The sequence below is a fragment of the Solanum pennellii genome, chromosome 2 (assembly GCF_001406875.1).
Source record: "Solanum pennellii chromosome 2, SPENNV200".
Taxonomy (NCBI): Eukaryota; Viridiplantae; Streptophyta; class Magnoliopsida; order Solanales; family Solanaceae; genus Solanum; species Solanum pennellii.
The window spans coordinates 11,349,440-11,366,458 of NC_028638.1; the positions used below are offsets into that span (position 1 = coordinate 11,349,440).

Sequence of the window (17,019 nt, forward strand, 5' to 3'; positions counted from 1 at the left end):
CTATTCTGCGTAATTATATCTTTTAGTTCATGTAAATTCTTTGGGCCATTTATTTACCCAATTTACTACCGTATTATCTTCCTGTCCATTACAAGTATGAGTGTTTGGTGTTCTGTTTGGATTAGTGATCGGTTAAAATCAAAACCAAACCAATTTAATCAGTTCTTAGATTTCTAAAATCAAACCAAGTCAAACAAAAAAATAAGTATTGGTTTGGTTATTATCGATTTGATTTCTTTTTTCTATTTTTCGATTTGAAATTAATTATTTTGAGGACATACGTATCTAGATAGACATATACACCTAGTACATGTGCAATCGACATGAAAGCTACTGTGAGTTCAATTAAAAAATACTAGAGGTATTATTACACTAACAAAGTGACTCAATTAAGAGAAAATGTGACTATCTTTTGTGGGTATGGTAAGTAAAGATTAAAGTAATGGGTTTGATGGTCTTGGACTTAGGATTGTAAGAGTTGGGCTAAAATTCAAGTGTTGGGCTTGCGAAAATGGAAACCTTGCATATTTAAGTTAAATAAAAATATTTTTAAAAAAATATTTCATTTTATATATGAATAATATATAAACAATCATAAAATTTATATATTTAATCTCTCTGTTCGATTTGATTATTTTCGTGGTTTATTTTTAGTAAAAACAAACAAAATAGTATCGACTTTTAAAATTTAAAACCAAACCTAACCAAACCAAAATCTAATATAAATTTTTTAATGAGTTTGGTTCGTATTACAGTTGGATTTGATTTTTTCAGTATAACCATGAACAACCCTAGTTGCAAGGCCCAGTAATTAGGGATGATTTACTTTGTTTCGAAAATAAGATAAATATGCAAGGAAAACATAGTGTGAAAAGATGAAGATACTACCTTGTTTTGAGATTAAGTGAAAGAGAGAGTTGAGACAACGAAAAAATATTCTAAGTCTTTAACCAATTCACTATAAAAAAAAGAAAATAATATATGTTGAAGGAGTATGTTCTTTTGTTAGAGTTTTGGACTCTTCAACTAATCCTGAGTTGTTTGAGTTGCATAACATTGTTGGGTTGTTGTGTCCTGAATGGGATAAGTCACAAAATATAATAGTGTATCAATGTAAGATATGTCGTAGTGGACTTTAATCTACTTAAAGGGAGTGAAATATTTGCGCCTCAGCGTGAATACTTTTTTATTTATTTATTTTAGTCATTTTATTTTCAACAATAATTTATTGTATTTATGATATATTTAACCAACATAAGTGCCACGTAAGAGGCCCCAAGTTATTCTTTTATATATCTTGTATAAGATAAGATTATTATTTTGGTTGAATACAAAATTTAAGAATATAGGTTTTCTTCATATAGATTTTTGTNCTTTTATATATCTTGTATAAGATAAGATTATTATTTTGGTTGAATACAAAATTTAAGAATATAGGTTTTCTTCAACACTACGAAAAGTCAAAACCTAATATAGCTATTAACTTGAGTTTCTAAAGGTTTAGATACTTTTTTATGACCTAAAATAATGTTTAGAAGTCATCCGAGAAGTTTTAGAGCCAAGACATCAAAGAACGTCCATGACGTCCAGAAACTAGCCTAGTTGAACTAGTTGACGTCGCTATGTTTGGGCATGGTTTTGGAGGGTCAAATGAAGTCTAAAATTTGCAAAAAGAGTGGGGTTAGTTAGAGTGTAGTATAGAGAGTCTAAACGTCCCATAACGAAGTCCCAAGGACCACCGAAAGGTCAAGGAAGAGGACCTCAACATGGTTGGGTATGTTGCCTAAGCAGCCTGCGAGGTGTAAAAATTCAGTGAGCTGCTGCGCGACGCGCAGTCTACACGGACCTCACTGGTCCAAAATAAATTTTGGGGAAAAAACTGTGTTGGCCCCGCGACGCGGAGCCACTTTCCAGATTCGGTAAAATCATAATTTTGACATTTAGACTTCATAAAAATACCAATTTAAGTGAGGGGTGTTTTGGGTAATTTAGAGGGTGATTATATATAGCCTAAGGGTTATTTTAAGTCATTTATCTCAAACCCAAATTTCCAAAATAAAATCCAAAAGTTCTCACCTCTCTCTACTCTCTCTCTCCCCAAATCCTCCATTGAAGAAGAAGAAGAAGGTTAATTTCTATTGGATTTCACTTCAATTAGTGGGTCAATATTCATTATGGTATGGGTTATTCACTCTTGGTATTCCTCTTCCCAAGAGGTCCTTACAAAGTTGATTTTCAAAATACCCAATTCCATCGGGTCTTCCAATTTTAATGGGTTTTCTTCTAAACTTCAAATTGATGATAAATTGTGATTTCCTATGATTAATTGAATATAGATTGTTTATTAATTATAAATTGATGCAATTTCATGATGATAATGTTCCCTTCCCCAATTTCCTAAACCTTGGATCTTGGTCCTGAATTGATGGGAATTGAAGATGAATTGATTATTAGACTTGTTTTATCTATTCAATTCATGTATGGATTGACTAGGGTAATGTATTATTGGTATTGGATCTAATTCATGATCAATTCATCATGAACCCTAACTCCCCTAACTCTACGTTATGAATTGATGTTAATTGGGAAAGTGATGATGCAATTGACCTAGTTATTGTGTTAATTACTATTTATTGATGTAACTACACCTATTGTTGGATGTTCATGTTACGTCTAGGAGTAAACCCAAATGTGACAGGACTCTACCTAAGCATTGCACTAGTTAACCTTGAAGGAAATCTTAGGAGAATGTTCTTATGTATGAATATGCTTATGATGATATATGATATGTATATGATAGACTTGCACATTGTTGATACGATATGTTGATTAGTCTCACTTATGAATATGTGTTGGTCTGTATTGTTAAAGTATGAAGACATGTACCGTTAAATGTTATGATATGGGAAGTAGGATGTTAGTCATGATTCTTGTTGGGTTACTTGATTGAGTAAGGTTATGGGACTTTGCTTGGTTATTGCACTTATTGACTTGATAGGAGTTCATGGGTAAATGTCTTGCTTTGGATAGGATGGAATGTACTCTCATTAATGCTTGTTGAGGTTATAACTTGATGATTAGAGTTGTCGTGATATTATGTGTAAGTATGTTGATATGATCATTAACTTGACTATGCTTGGTATTCTTGGTTTTGTGATGTATATGCCTATGACTTAAGGAATATTCTTTTTGATTGATATGGCCTTATTGGGTGTGCATAAGGTTTTCAAAGGATAAAATAGCATGTTTTTATGAAAGGTCCTTTTTTTAACATGTTTACATGATATGTGTGCATATGATCTCATATTTAGTACAAATGGTGTACTAACCCCATTTCTTTCCTTTTTCCCCAACATTTTAGGTTCCGGTTGTTGAGAACTCTTTCTGACGACTTTGAAGAAGGCTTGGAGTTTCTCATTCATCCAAGTGGGTAGGTCCTCACTTTTCGAGGGCGATACCAATGTTGAGCTTGTGGAGTTGTTTTACTTTTAAGACTCTTATGTTCATTCTATTTCCATTTGAGTACGAACTATATAAGCATATATGTGGCTTCTTTAATTGATGTATGGGCTAGGCCCAATTTGATACACTCTTATTAGATGGTTATAAGATGAGACATGTTTTTGAGAATAGGTTATCTTTTAAATACTTATGTACATTAAAAGTAGAAGACTAAGTAATCTTCCTATACGAAGGGTCTATGTATACTTGATATATATCTATTATGTGTATGTAGAGGTCTATGTAAACCTCAATGTAGAGTAGTAAAAAGTTTTAAATTTTCCGCGTTTTGACCTATGAATGTAATGATGTAAGCTAAGAGGCTAGTTTTAGTCTTCAAAGAGGACGACGATGCCAGTTACGTTTAGGGGGTAAGCCCGGATGTGACAATTTTATGATTTAAGCTGAAGGGGTGAATAATATATATCTTTTTACCTTAATCGTATCATAACATTCCTACAAAGGAATTTGTTAAGGATAAAATAACAATATGTTAAAATTAAAAGTTACTAAAATACAAAATGGTGAAATTTTTGAAATAAACTAATATAAAAAAGAAACACATATTAATTAAATTAAAAGAGAGGAAATACATTTTTTTTCTTTTTCATGTATAAAAGTTTTGTGTCTATAAAGTCTAGGACTTTGGAAGCAAATTTAAACTTTTCAAACTCTTGTGATGTGAAATAAGCAAATATCTTCCACACAAAGAAATATCTTCTCCCAAACTAAAAGGAAGAAGGCCTTACCCTTGTTCACCACATTTTCCGGTGGAAAAAAATGCATTCTTCTACTCTGCCCATACAAACCGTTCCCACGAAAAGCATAAACAAATTTCTAAATCAAAGAGCTCATTTTCCAAATTCATGGAAATTCCATAACAAAAATACTTATAATAACTCTATTGTATGCAGAGCTAATACTAGTTCAATCACTGATTTTGACCTCTATGATCTTTTTGGAGTTGAAAGTTCATCTAACCAGGCACAGATTAAGCTAGCCTATAGGATGCTTCAGAAGCGATGCCACCCAGATATCGCTGGACCATCTGGACATGAAATGGCTATTATACTGAATCAAGCTTATGCGCTTCTTTCCGATCCTGTTGCGCGTATGGCTTATGATAAGGTCCGTCCATATACTTGCCTTGCTTATTGTATTCCATGGAGATAAGAGATGCATCGAATACTTATGTTAATGAATTAGATCATTTATTTTTGAGTTATATATATATATATATATATATATATGATATCAGCCTATGTTTAACCCATAAAAATATGAGTCTAAAATGTCCACAAGACTCAATTAATGTACTATATACATAACTAATCAATTAATAAAAAAAAATACAAGGCAATAGTTGATATATATGTTGGTTTTTTTGATGTATGTGTATGACGCAGGAAGTGACAAAAGTAGCAGATTTAAAGGGGTATACAGGAAAACCTTTGTATTCGGCATGGTGTGGTGAAGATAATGAAGAAAGAGCTGTGTTTGTTGATGAAGTAAAGTGTGTAGGCTGCTTAAAATGTGCTTTGTTGGCTGAAAAGACATTTGCTGTTGAATGTGTGTATGGAAGAGCTAGAGTTGTTGCTCAATGGGCTGATACAGAAGCCAAAATTCAAGAAGCTATAGATGCATGTCCAGTTGATTGCATCTCGTAAGACATACATATATATAATACTATCGTATATTCTGAGTTCTTTCTTTCTTACTTACTTACATGTGAAAATTTTCATAGAGTTGTTGAGAGGTCGAATTTGGCTGCACTTGAATTCCTAATGTCGAAGAAGCCACGAGGCAATGTTAGAATTGGTGCTGGCAATACAGTTGGTGCTCGTACCTCCAATATATTTGATGATCTAGACAAATTCCAGCGCAGATATCAAGGTGCCTTCAACAAAACCAATCCTAAGGTAAACCTAATAACTGTTCTTCGTCTTCTTTTGCAAACAAAGCGATTCACAACTGTTACTATATTACAGGCTTCAGAAGAGGCACGAATATCAGCATTTCAAGCAATCCGAGCAATATCAAATTTTTTCTACTGGCAATCACCAATTGGAGGAGATGCAGAAGACATCCATGCTTTGGTACCAGTTAGGAGAAGGCTAATTGAACCCGACGTTAAGAAGCTTAGACATGTTGTAGAAGCTATGAAACAAGTCAAAAAATCAACAGTTAATCAAAGTAGCAACGATGAGTATTGGTCTCCATCAACTCCTACACTTGCGGACACCAGTTTGGTAGTAGGTGAAGTTGATTCCTTCCCCAAATTACCAATGGAATTCTATGATGAAGCTTTCTCACCAAAGGAGAAACATCAAGGTAGTCCCAGACTCGGGATAGTGCCATTCACAACAGCAACAGCAGCAGCAATTACGGTTTGGATAAAACTTGGAGAAGAAACGAGTGTTAGACTCAAAGATCATATTGGTGGTTCTCTCGCATTAGACATTGTGAACAGCCCATGGCTCAAGGTCATTCTGGCAGGTATTACATGGTATATGATTGGTATGGCACTAGTGGAACTCACAGGGACGATTCATAGTTTATTTAACCAGGACAGGAAATTGTGAGAAATTTCATTCCGGAATATAAGCTTGTAACTGGAAGGCATATAAATAGATCTTCTAACATAAATGTAAAGTTTAAATTATATGGTCCATTCAAATTTTAAAGTTTTTGTATAGTCTAATCAGTCCTAAGTGCCTCAAAATCTGCTTATGGAAAATACTAGTTTCAACTATGGCTATGGGATTGAGTATTGACTAGTGTTCCACTTTAAGTATTTACGAGGTAAAACATTAAAATGGTACGCTCGTATGATCTACAAGCATAGATAATATATTATTGAGATAAGAATTTGATAGACTTATTCCTTGTTTCGTAAGTTATTTTTGGGATAATTTATAGTTTATACCAACACTAATGTTTCGTGTATCTCAATTTATATGATTAACAACATATCTTGCTATCAAACCAAACGACCTGCAGAGATGACAAAATGCAGTCAACCACATACACATGCACACTAAATTAAGAGCCCATTTGAATGGACTACTTTTGACTAAGTCAAAAGTCATTGGAATTTACTTAAAACACATTTTTATTCAACTCAAACACTAGAAAAGTATTTGAAACTTATTGTCTTAAAAATACTAAGCTACTGAATGGTTCGTCTCTTACATTGAAAAAGGATCACAACCATCCCATTATTGGAAGTGGGATGGGAAATGCTATTCTCTATAGAATTAATTGAAATAAGTAACTTGTATAGAGAATAATAGCTACCTAAACAATTAAATATTTTCCCTATCAGCATGCTGAAGCCGGAACGACAACTACAATTACAGAAAGGTCGATATAGTAGAAAGATCATAACATGGTTTCAACAAGAGTTTAGTCTTTCCACTTGCAACAATGGAAAGTTATTGTACACTTGGTTCCTGACAGCAACTGAATCAGTCTAATGGAAACCACTCAGCAACTGTATATTACAGTTCAGTCATAAAAGTGCAGCATATTCCACAAACAAAATACAATATCAACACACTCAGTAACGATACTTGGTAGAGTAATCTTTTGGTGCAATAACTAGACCACGACCCTTTCGTGCACCACGGTACACTGTCTCAACAATATCAATGAACTCCTGTTTATCTTTGAGTGCCCAGTTGATCTTGTTGTTGTTTCCTGTGCCAAGATCAATCATGATGTGCTTGTTCCTGAAGAAGAACATGATAGTTGATGGATCGTACAATTCATACATCGTGTTAAAATCAGGGACCTCTGTTATGTCCACCAGGTATATCACAGCAAAATTCTTTAATGTATCTGCCACTGAAGCTAGCACCTCATCCATCTGAAATGCCAGAAGAAATACAAACCAAATAAAACAACAAGAGAGATTTTTACAATTTTACAGCAATGGAATATGAGAATGGGAAAAAAAAAGTGNTAAAATCAGGGACCTCTGTTATGTCCACCAGGTATATCACAGCAAAATTCTTTAATGTATCTGCAACTGAAGCTAGCACCTCATCCATCTGAAATGCCAGAAGAAATACAAACCAAATAAAACAACAAGAGAGATTTTTACAATTTTACAGCAATGGAATATGAGAATGGGAAAAAAAAAGTGAGAATCAATAAGCCACTGTGAACCCTCCTCAGGAGAAGACAGCAGCCAAATGATGTTAAGTTACTGCAAAGTAATGCATCGATTAAAAACATCAAATATACCCATATTGCCCAAGCCAACTAGAAACAAGGTTCTGATAAAATGAGAGGTCTGGGAAGATGTATATCACTAAAAGCCGATGTGAGAAGCTACTGAAATGGAGATAACAAAGAATTAACAGCAGAAAAAACAATCCATATCCAATTAAAATGGACAGGCAATGACTAATGCACTAGTTCCGGTAGTACCCGACTTTAATCAGGTTTCATGGTGGAAACTAATGCATGTCAATGTGGTGCAGAAAGCTGTATTAAAAGATGGCCAATAGCATTCTGAATAAGCTCAAGCACCTAGACATCAAAGAAAATCTAGATACGAGAGATTTTATGACACCACTGAATGTTATAGACAAGTGGAGGCACTATCTGCACAATAAGAGCTGATCACCTGACCTGCAGTATTGGGTGGAACAGAAGGTCATTACTGCTTATTTTACAATAAGGGCTCACTAAGCTGCATGGTCTGGATTATGAGACCCAAATAACAGGGAGCTGAAAATAGAGTTGTCAATCCACTATCAAAGAGAAATGAGGATGAAGCTATGCACAAAGAGACTGAAGCAGGGTTACAGGCCACAAGTTATTTTTCTTTTTTTTTAATGACAAGGGGAACCTGCAGCCACTACACTTTGGATATGCACAGGGTGAAAACCCGCTCCTATGCAATAGCTCGCAAACAACATAGGAGAGGTAACCCGCATTGGGCCAGCCCAGTACGACGAGCTCAACCCAGAAGGTAAATCCCTTGCTTACGCTGGCAAGGGGTTCCTAACTTAAGACCTCCAACATGGAAGTCTCAAGCCCAAACCACTAGGCCACCCCTAAGAGTGTCAGGCCACAAGTTATTGTACCTACATGGCTTCAAAAGATTCAACACTGCTATGAAGGAGCAACAGAGTATAGAGTACAGACCTAATAACTTATAGTTCACACCACAGAGTCAGAGAGGCGACATATCTAGCTTACAATCCGTAGTACCACGACAAGAAGGAAAAATGCATGTCGGCAGAATTTAGACATCAAATACTCAAGCATGAACCACCAGTAGGTAGGTAATCACGTCATGTAGGAAAATTTAGGAGCATTTCCTGAAATAACTTAATAAACCCACGGTAGCTGTCGTGAAGAAGTGTATCAGAGAAGCAAGAAAAAAAACATAACCTATCTAGGGCTTCTATAACTCTTTCCTCTTCACCAGACTTGGAAGAGGTTCATTTTGTGATAGTAGAAAGGTTGACGAAGGGGTACAGAAGCTAAATTAAATCCCTGAAACCATCCTTTCTGACAGAGATTGGATAATATAGAGCAACTGCTGGGAGGAATAATTATTTCAAATTACTGGGAACACAACTATGTTAGCATAGCTTATCACCCTCGATCAGATGGACAGGCTTAGACAGTGAATGAATTTACTGATACCTATCTGAGATGCATGAAGATCATAAACTCAAAAAATGGAATCAATGGTTGGTTTAGCTGAAGTGTTACAATTCAAAATTCCATAACTGTTCAAACTGTGCACCATTTGAAATATGGAATGGATCCTCACCAGTCACCACCCAAGATATCAATTGGACCCTTATTAAAATCTAATGTACCAGCAGCAAAAGGTTTCTTAACCCAGAGGCAACAGATGCAGCAGTTATTGAAAGATAACCAAAAGCAAAGCACAAGAAAGAAGGTAATTTAATGCATATATGCCACAAAACTTGGTGAGAATTTATAGTCCGACATCAAGAAAATATAAATCCGGAAAAAATTGAAGTTCAAGTTATATGGCCCTTCAAGGTTCTGGATAGGGCAAGGTGGCATACAGATTGGACTGAACTTCTGACCCTAGTGCACCCTGTAATGCACACATGTATATAAGTGCTGAGCAAAGATGTGATCAATTTCTGGTTGAACCAGTAGCAATCTTGAAGAGACGGTGGGTCAAACACACCGGCCAACCAAGAAACTGTTTGCATAACAACTTAGACAGCAAATTATTTGACTCAACCTAAAACAGGATAACCCAAAATACTAAAACCTCTTTGGAAAAAAAATTACTCATTCTAGGAGGGCATGCGCTACTTTTTAAAGGTCTCTTACTAGTGTTTTTACTCTCTTCTTAATTTCTAGTTTAATTTGGTTTTGGACAACCATCATTTTTCGTTGTGAAATAAATTATCTGTATTTTTTTGGCATTTATCTAAATTAATTTTTTATTGTGCAGGAATCAGGATCATGATAACAGATTTATCAATATTTTGAGGCTTGGTGATCTTATCAAGAAATTAGTAGTGACAGAAGCATGGAACTATCCCTGTGTTTTCTTGTGAAATTATTGGGAAAGTTAAGAGAGCTTTCTCGGCAATGAAGTTACTTAAAAATGATATATGGAATAAATGAATAATGAGCTTTTGAGTGGTTATTTGGTGCCATAAGTACATTTCTGTACAAAAATTAGTCAAAGAAAGTTTTTGAATGGTTATTCAGTGTTTTAAATACATTTAGAAATATGAAGACTTGTAGAGGGAAGTATGCAAGAGTTGAGAGCTTATATAGCAGAAAAAGTATTTAGTACTATATTGTTTTGAGAAGGTAATATAGTTGTTTAGCACTATAACTAACAAGACTAATATAAATACATTTCAAAATATGAAACTCACCGAGGGAGAGTTGTAGTGGTTTATAAAATTTATGTTTTACTAATATGATTTGAATAGTTATGCTGTTAATATGATGTTATAACAATTTTCTTTTTGATGAAATAAGAAGGATACCATTAAGAAAAAGCATTAAGATTATCAGCTCCCAGACCCCAGTCCCAGTATGGCAAACAAAAGTTATCACAACTTTCCACATAAATCTATGGAACTAATAAATTCAAGGAAAGATTCAGCACTCAGCAGTATTACAGAGGAGTGGTTTTACCGAACTAAAAGACTAATCAAAACAAATAGTCTTAAGAGAGGAAATGGGAGTTGATATGCCATCAAAACACCCTTTTATCCTCTATCCATCAACACCACAAGATACAAGCAGGAATCAAATACCAAATCTTTTTGATGGACATCCCAATTTTCTAGGAACTCCAACACACAAAAGCTTCTTTCAAGGAGCCTGACATGGCTCAGTCAATGCAATGAAGAAACGAGTGATTGATAGATTATGGGTTGAACAAGCATACATAGCATATGTTGGCGATATGAAGCATCCTCATTAATTGTTTTGTCCACTTTCAATATATCTCGACAACGCTTAAAAAATATATGCATGCCACTGCACTTTGCACTACTTGAATTAAAAAGGATGTTTCTACAAGGGGGGTAAATAAGTTGCAGGAGGATCATTATGGAGTCAGCCAGAGGATCAAAATTCGAAACCCAGAGTAGTCAAAAATATCAGACCAAAATGGATGTCGGAAATGGTCAAGTGCTTTTGATTCCTCTAGTACCTTTGGTAGTCGGAAAGAAGGAACCAGTCTAGCTAGAGTAATCCACAGGAACATGGTTGGGGAGAAGTCATATCATTTTAAGGATAGAAAGCTGATAGTAGGAGCATTGTGTATGTTATATCTATCCAGCTAGTTTTACTTTTTCAAAGATTGGAGCTAGTAAAAGGAGGCACTTTTACTCAAGGACATCGAGAAACCGTAGATGTTACAGCTATCTTCATCTTAACCTTTTCTCCAGAAGATGTCTTCAACTTAATTAGAAATTACAGCAATAAGGTTACTGCAGCTATTGGCCTTGGCTTGGAAAACAAAAGCTGAGAGATGAGCATTCTCGTCCTTCAACCGAGAGTAGAAGAATTTGATGTCAATATTCAATGTCATAAAGCAATAGTCCTCTCCGCCCTGGGGTTTCTTCTTAGATGGTTGTGTTTAGTTGTAACATTTCTCATACGTTCAAGAGGCAGAAAACACCAATACTTGAGCCATTGCAGGAACAACGGGCAAATGCTTCTCAGTAATGATTCATATGGAATTAGCACAACATAGATAGGACCCATATTACCCAACTTATATATTGAACTATTACAATTGTTAGTAGCGCTTGATGGACTTAAGAACAATAACATTTGCAGCCGCAATGAGAAAATTTACTGATTGGGAGGAAATTGATTATCACTGTTTGATTCATTTCTAACCTTGAGAACGACATCTCCTAAGGGGATGGAATGCAGCAATTTTGGGTAGATTTGCAATCATATTTACAGTCTTGGGCTAATTAGATGTCTTTCAACTAGTTATTTTAGTCTCCAAAAGTTTCCTTTGGTTAACTAAACTCCTATATAATTGTAGAAGCATAAGAGACCCACATGGAGTTTTTTGAGAGGGTTTAGGAGGAAAGGAAATGGAATATTCCAGCGGTCAAATTTAGCTATTTATCATAAAAATCAGGCCAAGTCATATTCCAGATTATTATCCATGTTGAATGAAGAAAAACTTCATATTCTTAGCCTCTTTCTCGGTATTCTGCAAATTTTCATTATGTTTATGATTGTGCTAATAAATACAGTTCTATATCTAAATTGGAATATCAATAAACATTACAGAAATATCACAACTAATTGAGTATTCTAAGAAATTAACCAAACAAAATTCGCAAGAACAAAACTTGGATGGTTCACCTCAATCAAACAGGTCGTATGGTTAAAACTAGAATAATCGAGAACATAGAAAAACCTAGAGTTTTCCATAAAAAATTCGAGATTAGGGGCATGCATACCTGCATACAAGTTTCATCCCAGTCATGGCCGAAGCGGATGATGACAAGGCGTTCCTCTTCTGCGAGAATGGCTTGATCGACGGCCCACCCTGAGTGAAGGTGAGGTAACAAGTACGACATCTTTCTGAGTTAAGCTCACCAAACCAAGGGTTTTCTCACTTATTAATTTCAAAAACCTAATTCATTTTTCGCCCTTCCCCAAACCACCCACTTATTCACCAAAATATATTCATATTATTTTTCAATAAAAATGCTACCCCTTCTTATTTAACCCTATGCTCCTAATTTATTTACTTATTTTTATACTTTTTCGTTTTAGGTTAGGTATTAATATATATTCTTAAGAACTTTCTCATGTACCGATTATAACACCAATGAAAATTTTATTTTAAAAAATTTCTTTTGGCGACAAGTAAAATATATTTACGGTATGTATATATCTAACACAAACAAAAAAAAATTAGAAGCGGAGGGTTAGGAGTGGATATAATATTTTTTTAAAATAAAATGATATCTGTATTAATATTTGATTGGAAAAGGGGTTAGATGAAGTAAAAAGAAATTTAAACTAAACTAAAACTAAAAAAAAAGGGGGGGGGAGGGGGGGGGGTATGGTGAGAGGAAGTGATGGAGTATGGTAAAAAATATTTTACATTTTATTTTACAAAATAATATTATATTTTTAAATAATAATTTTTTAATCTTTAATTTTAAATAATACTTGATTTATTTAACTTTTTTGTCAAGTTGAAATATTTTGTTCATGTCGAGTGTTGATGTGACAATTTTTTTAAGTATGAAGTATATTGCACACACCTCGATGAGAGTGTTATAAAAGAGAGAGGTGTGTTTTTCAAACAAATAAGTGATAGTTTAGGTATGAAACTTACATTCTCAATAATTTAAATATAAAACTCAAAAAAATATATAGTTTAAGTGTGTTTTTTTACAGTTATCTCAAAAAGACTCTAAATATTGTCATAAATCAAAATAGTCTTTTAGTTTGTCCTACAATTCAAGTTGGTCCTTATTCTATAGGAAATAGTAGTAATAATAATAGTTAAGTTCATAATGGTTCGACTGATTCTGGTAGTTCATCCTTGATTCATGAGAAAAGTTTTGTAAAAATTAATATCTAATCATTTTAATGAAATAACTTTTGGATAACATTATCTTTCAAACCTAACAAATTAAATGAAACATAATATTATATTATAATTGTGTTTTGATAAATAAGTAATGAAACTTAAAAAAAAAACTTTTTCTTCTTTTCCTTTTCCTTCTCCTTCTCCTTCTCCTTCTCCTTCTTCTTCTTCTTTCTTTCTTTCTTTTTTTAATTCTTTTCTCTCTTTTTTAAGCTAACAAAATTATATATTTATACATTTTGTACTTCTTTCAAATAAAATTTATCCCTAGACTCTCAAAGTAGGTATTAGATTCAATTTTACATCAATTTTCGACTTGATTTTTCAATTTTTTGTTTTGAAAATGTGTACACTGAATATCAAACTGAATTAATTTGGTTAAGTTCAATTTAGATCGGTGTTTTTTTTAACAAAAATGAAAATAGGGTAATGTATAAGACACTTAAAATGTTAAAACTATATTAAGTGATTATGTTTCTCATCATGAAACTATTTTGTTGAAAAGACAATATTTGATTGTGTTAAGAAAACTGTGACTTCAACTGATGTGCAAGGAAAACACGAATGAATACAATTTTTTGTACATGNTGGGGGGGGGGGGGAGTGTTTGGGTTTCTCTTAGGAATTGATATTTGAAGTTAACTATCTAAAATTGGTTTGATGCTACTTTCATTTATTCATGAATGGTTTGATTACTAGTTTACTTATACTTTTGTCAAGAAAACGCCTCTTTCTCTCTATTTATTTGTATCTCTCTCTCACTCTTTATATATATATATATATATATATATATATATATATATAGATAGATAGATAGATAGATAGATAGATATATATATATATATATGTAAATAAAAATTTCTAAAATATATCCGAACTTTGATCGAAATCGATGTAATAATCTCAAACTTTGGGCAGGACCTATTACTCATTACACTATTTAATAGTGTATTTTAAGGATATATACGTTCTCATCTCGACAATTTACTATTTATAATGATACAATTTTTATGATGTCCACGTGGCGCACATATATATCTCTAAAATGCACTAATAAATAGTGCAGGAGGGTAATAGGTTCGACCCAAATTTTGGGATTGTTATAACAATTTTGGTCAAAATTTGGATATATTCCAACCATTAGTTTTATATTATTTTTATTTTTTGAGAAATTAATAAACAATTTAATATTTGGCGCATAGGAGTTCCGAGACCCTTACAATGAAACAAAGAGTCAAACTTTTGAAAAACAAAAACACAGAAATCAAATCAGAGAACCAAATCAGTTTGGTTCTGTTAGATTTTTTATTTTCTAATATTTATGTCACCCCTAATAGATTAAGGTGTCAAGGTTTAAGACATTTTTTATTACTATGCTAATTGGTCTAGCTTTTATGCACCTCGACTAATTCCACGAGATGCTTGTCACCTCCCACCAACAATAGGTATCAGGTAACTATATCATGTATTGGTATATGTTACTATTTGATGGTGAATTACATATATGTATGAATTGTACTATCAGTGCATTGTATTTTTTGTATTGATATGTACTTGTTCCTTTCTTGTTGAGTCTAGCGAATCTTCTTGTAGCTGATCCGAGACCTCAACATAGAGATACCTGATTTCAAGTCCTAGGGTGGGCTTAAACTTTCAGGCTTTCATGCATTCTTTTCGGGTTTCTTTTCAATTTGTTTAAACACAAACTATAGACTTAATACATATTAAGTTTTTAGGTTGTATGCCAAGTTTGATTATTTCTAGAATTTTGGTGTGGTGACTTTCATGTTATAAGGGTTATTTCCGCAGGTAGATGTTATGTTCGGGCCATTGGGTTGAGTTTATAGGGACTCAACTCTCCATTATTCTAAATTATTTCCCTTATATAATGAACTTGTGTTATTTTGATATTGTTGGATTCAACGCGTTTAGTCATTGGTTCTCCCACCAGGTTGTTTAGTAAGGATGTCACTCACAATGGTCAGGGTTATAAAATTCTTGGTATCAGATCCCTAGGTTAATTGATTTTATCATATGAAAATGGGTTTAGTAGAGTCTTACAATATAGATATATATATATTGTACTTTTGTGCATGAGGCTACAAGACTTCCGTAAATTCTCTTTCCTTTCGTGTTATTACTTGATTTCAATTTGTATCAGGCAATCAAATTGGCATCTAATCTTTTCACTCCTTTTTCTGTAGATGGTTAATATTGAATGCAATGAAACAAGGAGTGGCTCCAAGAGTAGAGCCAATGATTAAGCCTATAACAAAAGCGAATGACAAGGGTGTAACAACCCTCAAAATGAACTAAGGTAGCTAGCGCCTCACATGTGCCTAAAAAGGTTAATAACATGTTAATAAAGTGTTTTATAGCTTTCATAATTGATTTGAAGTCATTTTGAGGTCAAACGTCCACGACGTTCGAAAAGTGGTCTTGATGTGCTAGCGAGTCCTTGTATGTTTGGCTTGTTTTAATGTGTTGTTTGGAGTTGAATGTTAGTGTAGTTGACCCTAGTAACTTAATATATATGTTAAGGGTCAAAACGTCCGTGTACAACTCCCCAGCAACAACCCCAAGGGCCCCCAAGGAGGACCCAAACCTTGGACAAAGGCTGCCCAAGGCAGCGTGCAGGAGCAAGAATGAGACCTTGCCCTCGTGATGCACACCTAGAACAAACCTCACTGTCCCAAAAATTATTTGGGGCAGAATTGGGAGGCTTCCCCGCAACGCGCAGCCCACTCCCAGATCCGGTTGCGTCGTTTTTAAGTCAATTTTGACATGTCTAAGAACCCCAATTCGTGTGGGGGTGTTTTGGTAACTTAGGGGACGTTTTATTAACTTATTTTAGGACCTTTTTAAACACTTTACCAAGCCAAAACCCCAACTCCCCATTAAGAAATCAAATTTCCAAAGTTCTCTTCTCTGCCAAAACCCCCAAAACCTCCATTGAAGACCAAGCTCTAGAACAAGCTATGGAGTTGGACTCTCGGAGCTTTCTTCTCAAATTTTTATGGGCTTTTTAATGTACGTGTTATGGTGATCCTTCATCCATAGATAACCATTCATCTATGGAGTCCTTTCAAATATTTTCTAAACATGAATTCTAAGTCAAAAATCTTATCTTTCAATCTAGCCATGGGTTCATTCTCATATTGATTTCAAAAGCATTATAATGATGAATATATGTTTATGAATATATATTATGTGTATGTAGAGGTCGATGTAAACCTCGAAGTAGTGATAATGAAAGTTTTAAATTTTTCCGCATTTTTAAACCTATGAATGTAATGACATGAAACTAAGAGGCTAGTCTTAGTCCTTGAAAAGGACGACGACGCCGGTTACGTCTAGGGGCTAAACCCGGATGTGACATTAAATGTTCACTCGAATTCCCATTTGACATTAAT

At 34.0% G+C, this 17,019-nt stretch overlaps 2 protein-coding genes across 3 annotated transcripts; one reads left to right on the forward strand and one right to left on the reverse strand.

Moving 5' to 3' along the window:
- Positions 1-4,162: 4,162 nt before the first annotated feature.
- On the forward strand, positions 4,163-6,253 carry LOC107011558 (chaperone protein dnaJ C76, chloroplastic). The gene is made up of 4 exons (XM_015211105.2): positions 4,163-4,629; positions 4,908-5,164; positions 5,246-5,420; positions 5,490-6,253. The coding sequence occupies exons 1-4, from the start codon at positions 4,282-4,284 to the stop codon at positions 6,081-6,083; spliced, it is 1,374 nt and encodes a 457-aa protein (XP_015066591.1). The 5' UTR covers positions 4,163-4,281; the 3' UTR covers positions 6,084-6,253.
- A 591-nt stretch (positions 6,254-6,844) lies between these two features.
- LOC107011595 (thioredoxin-like protein YLS8) lies at positions 6,845-12,679 on the reverse strand. 2 transcript variants are annotated; one of them, XM_015211161.2, is made up of 3 exons: positions 12,462-12,679; positions 7,479-7,553; positions 6,845-7,294 (listed from the first exon to the last, which is right to left on the reverse strand). In XM_015211161.2, exons 1-3 carry the CDS (start codon positions 12,579-12,581, stop codon positions 7,061-7,063), a joined length of 429 nt encoding a protein of 142 aa, XP_015066647.1. In that variant the 5' UTR covers positions 12,582-12,679; the 3' UTR covers positions 6,845-7,060. The 2 variants fall into 2 exon arrangements, with proteins under 2 accessions (XP_015066647.1, XP_015066648.1); XM_015211162.2 differs by lacking the exon at positions 7,479-7,553 and having other exon boundaries at positions 6,845-7,369; positions 12,462-12,677.
- Positions 12,680-17,019: the final 4,340 nt, after the last annotated feature.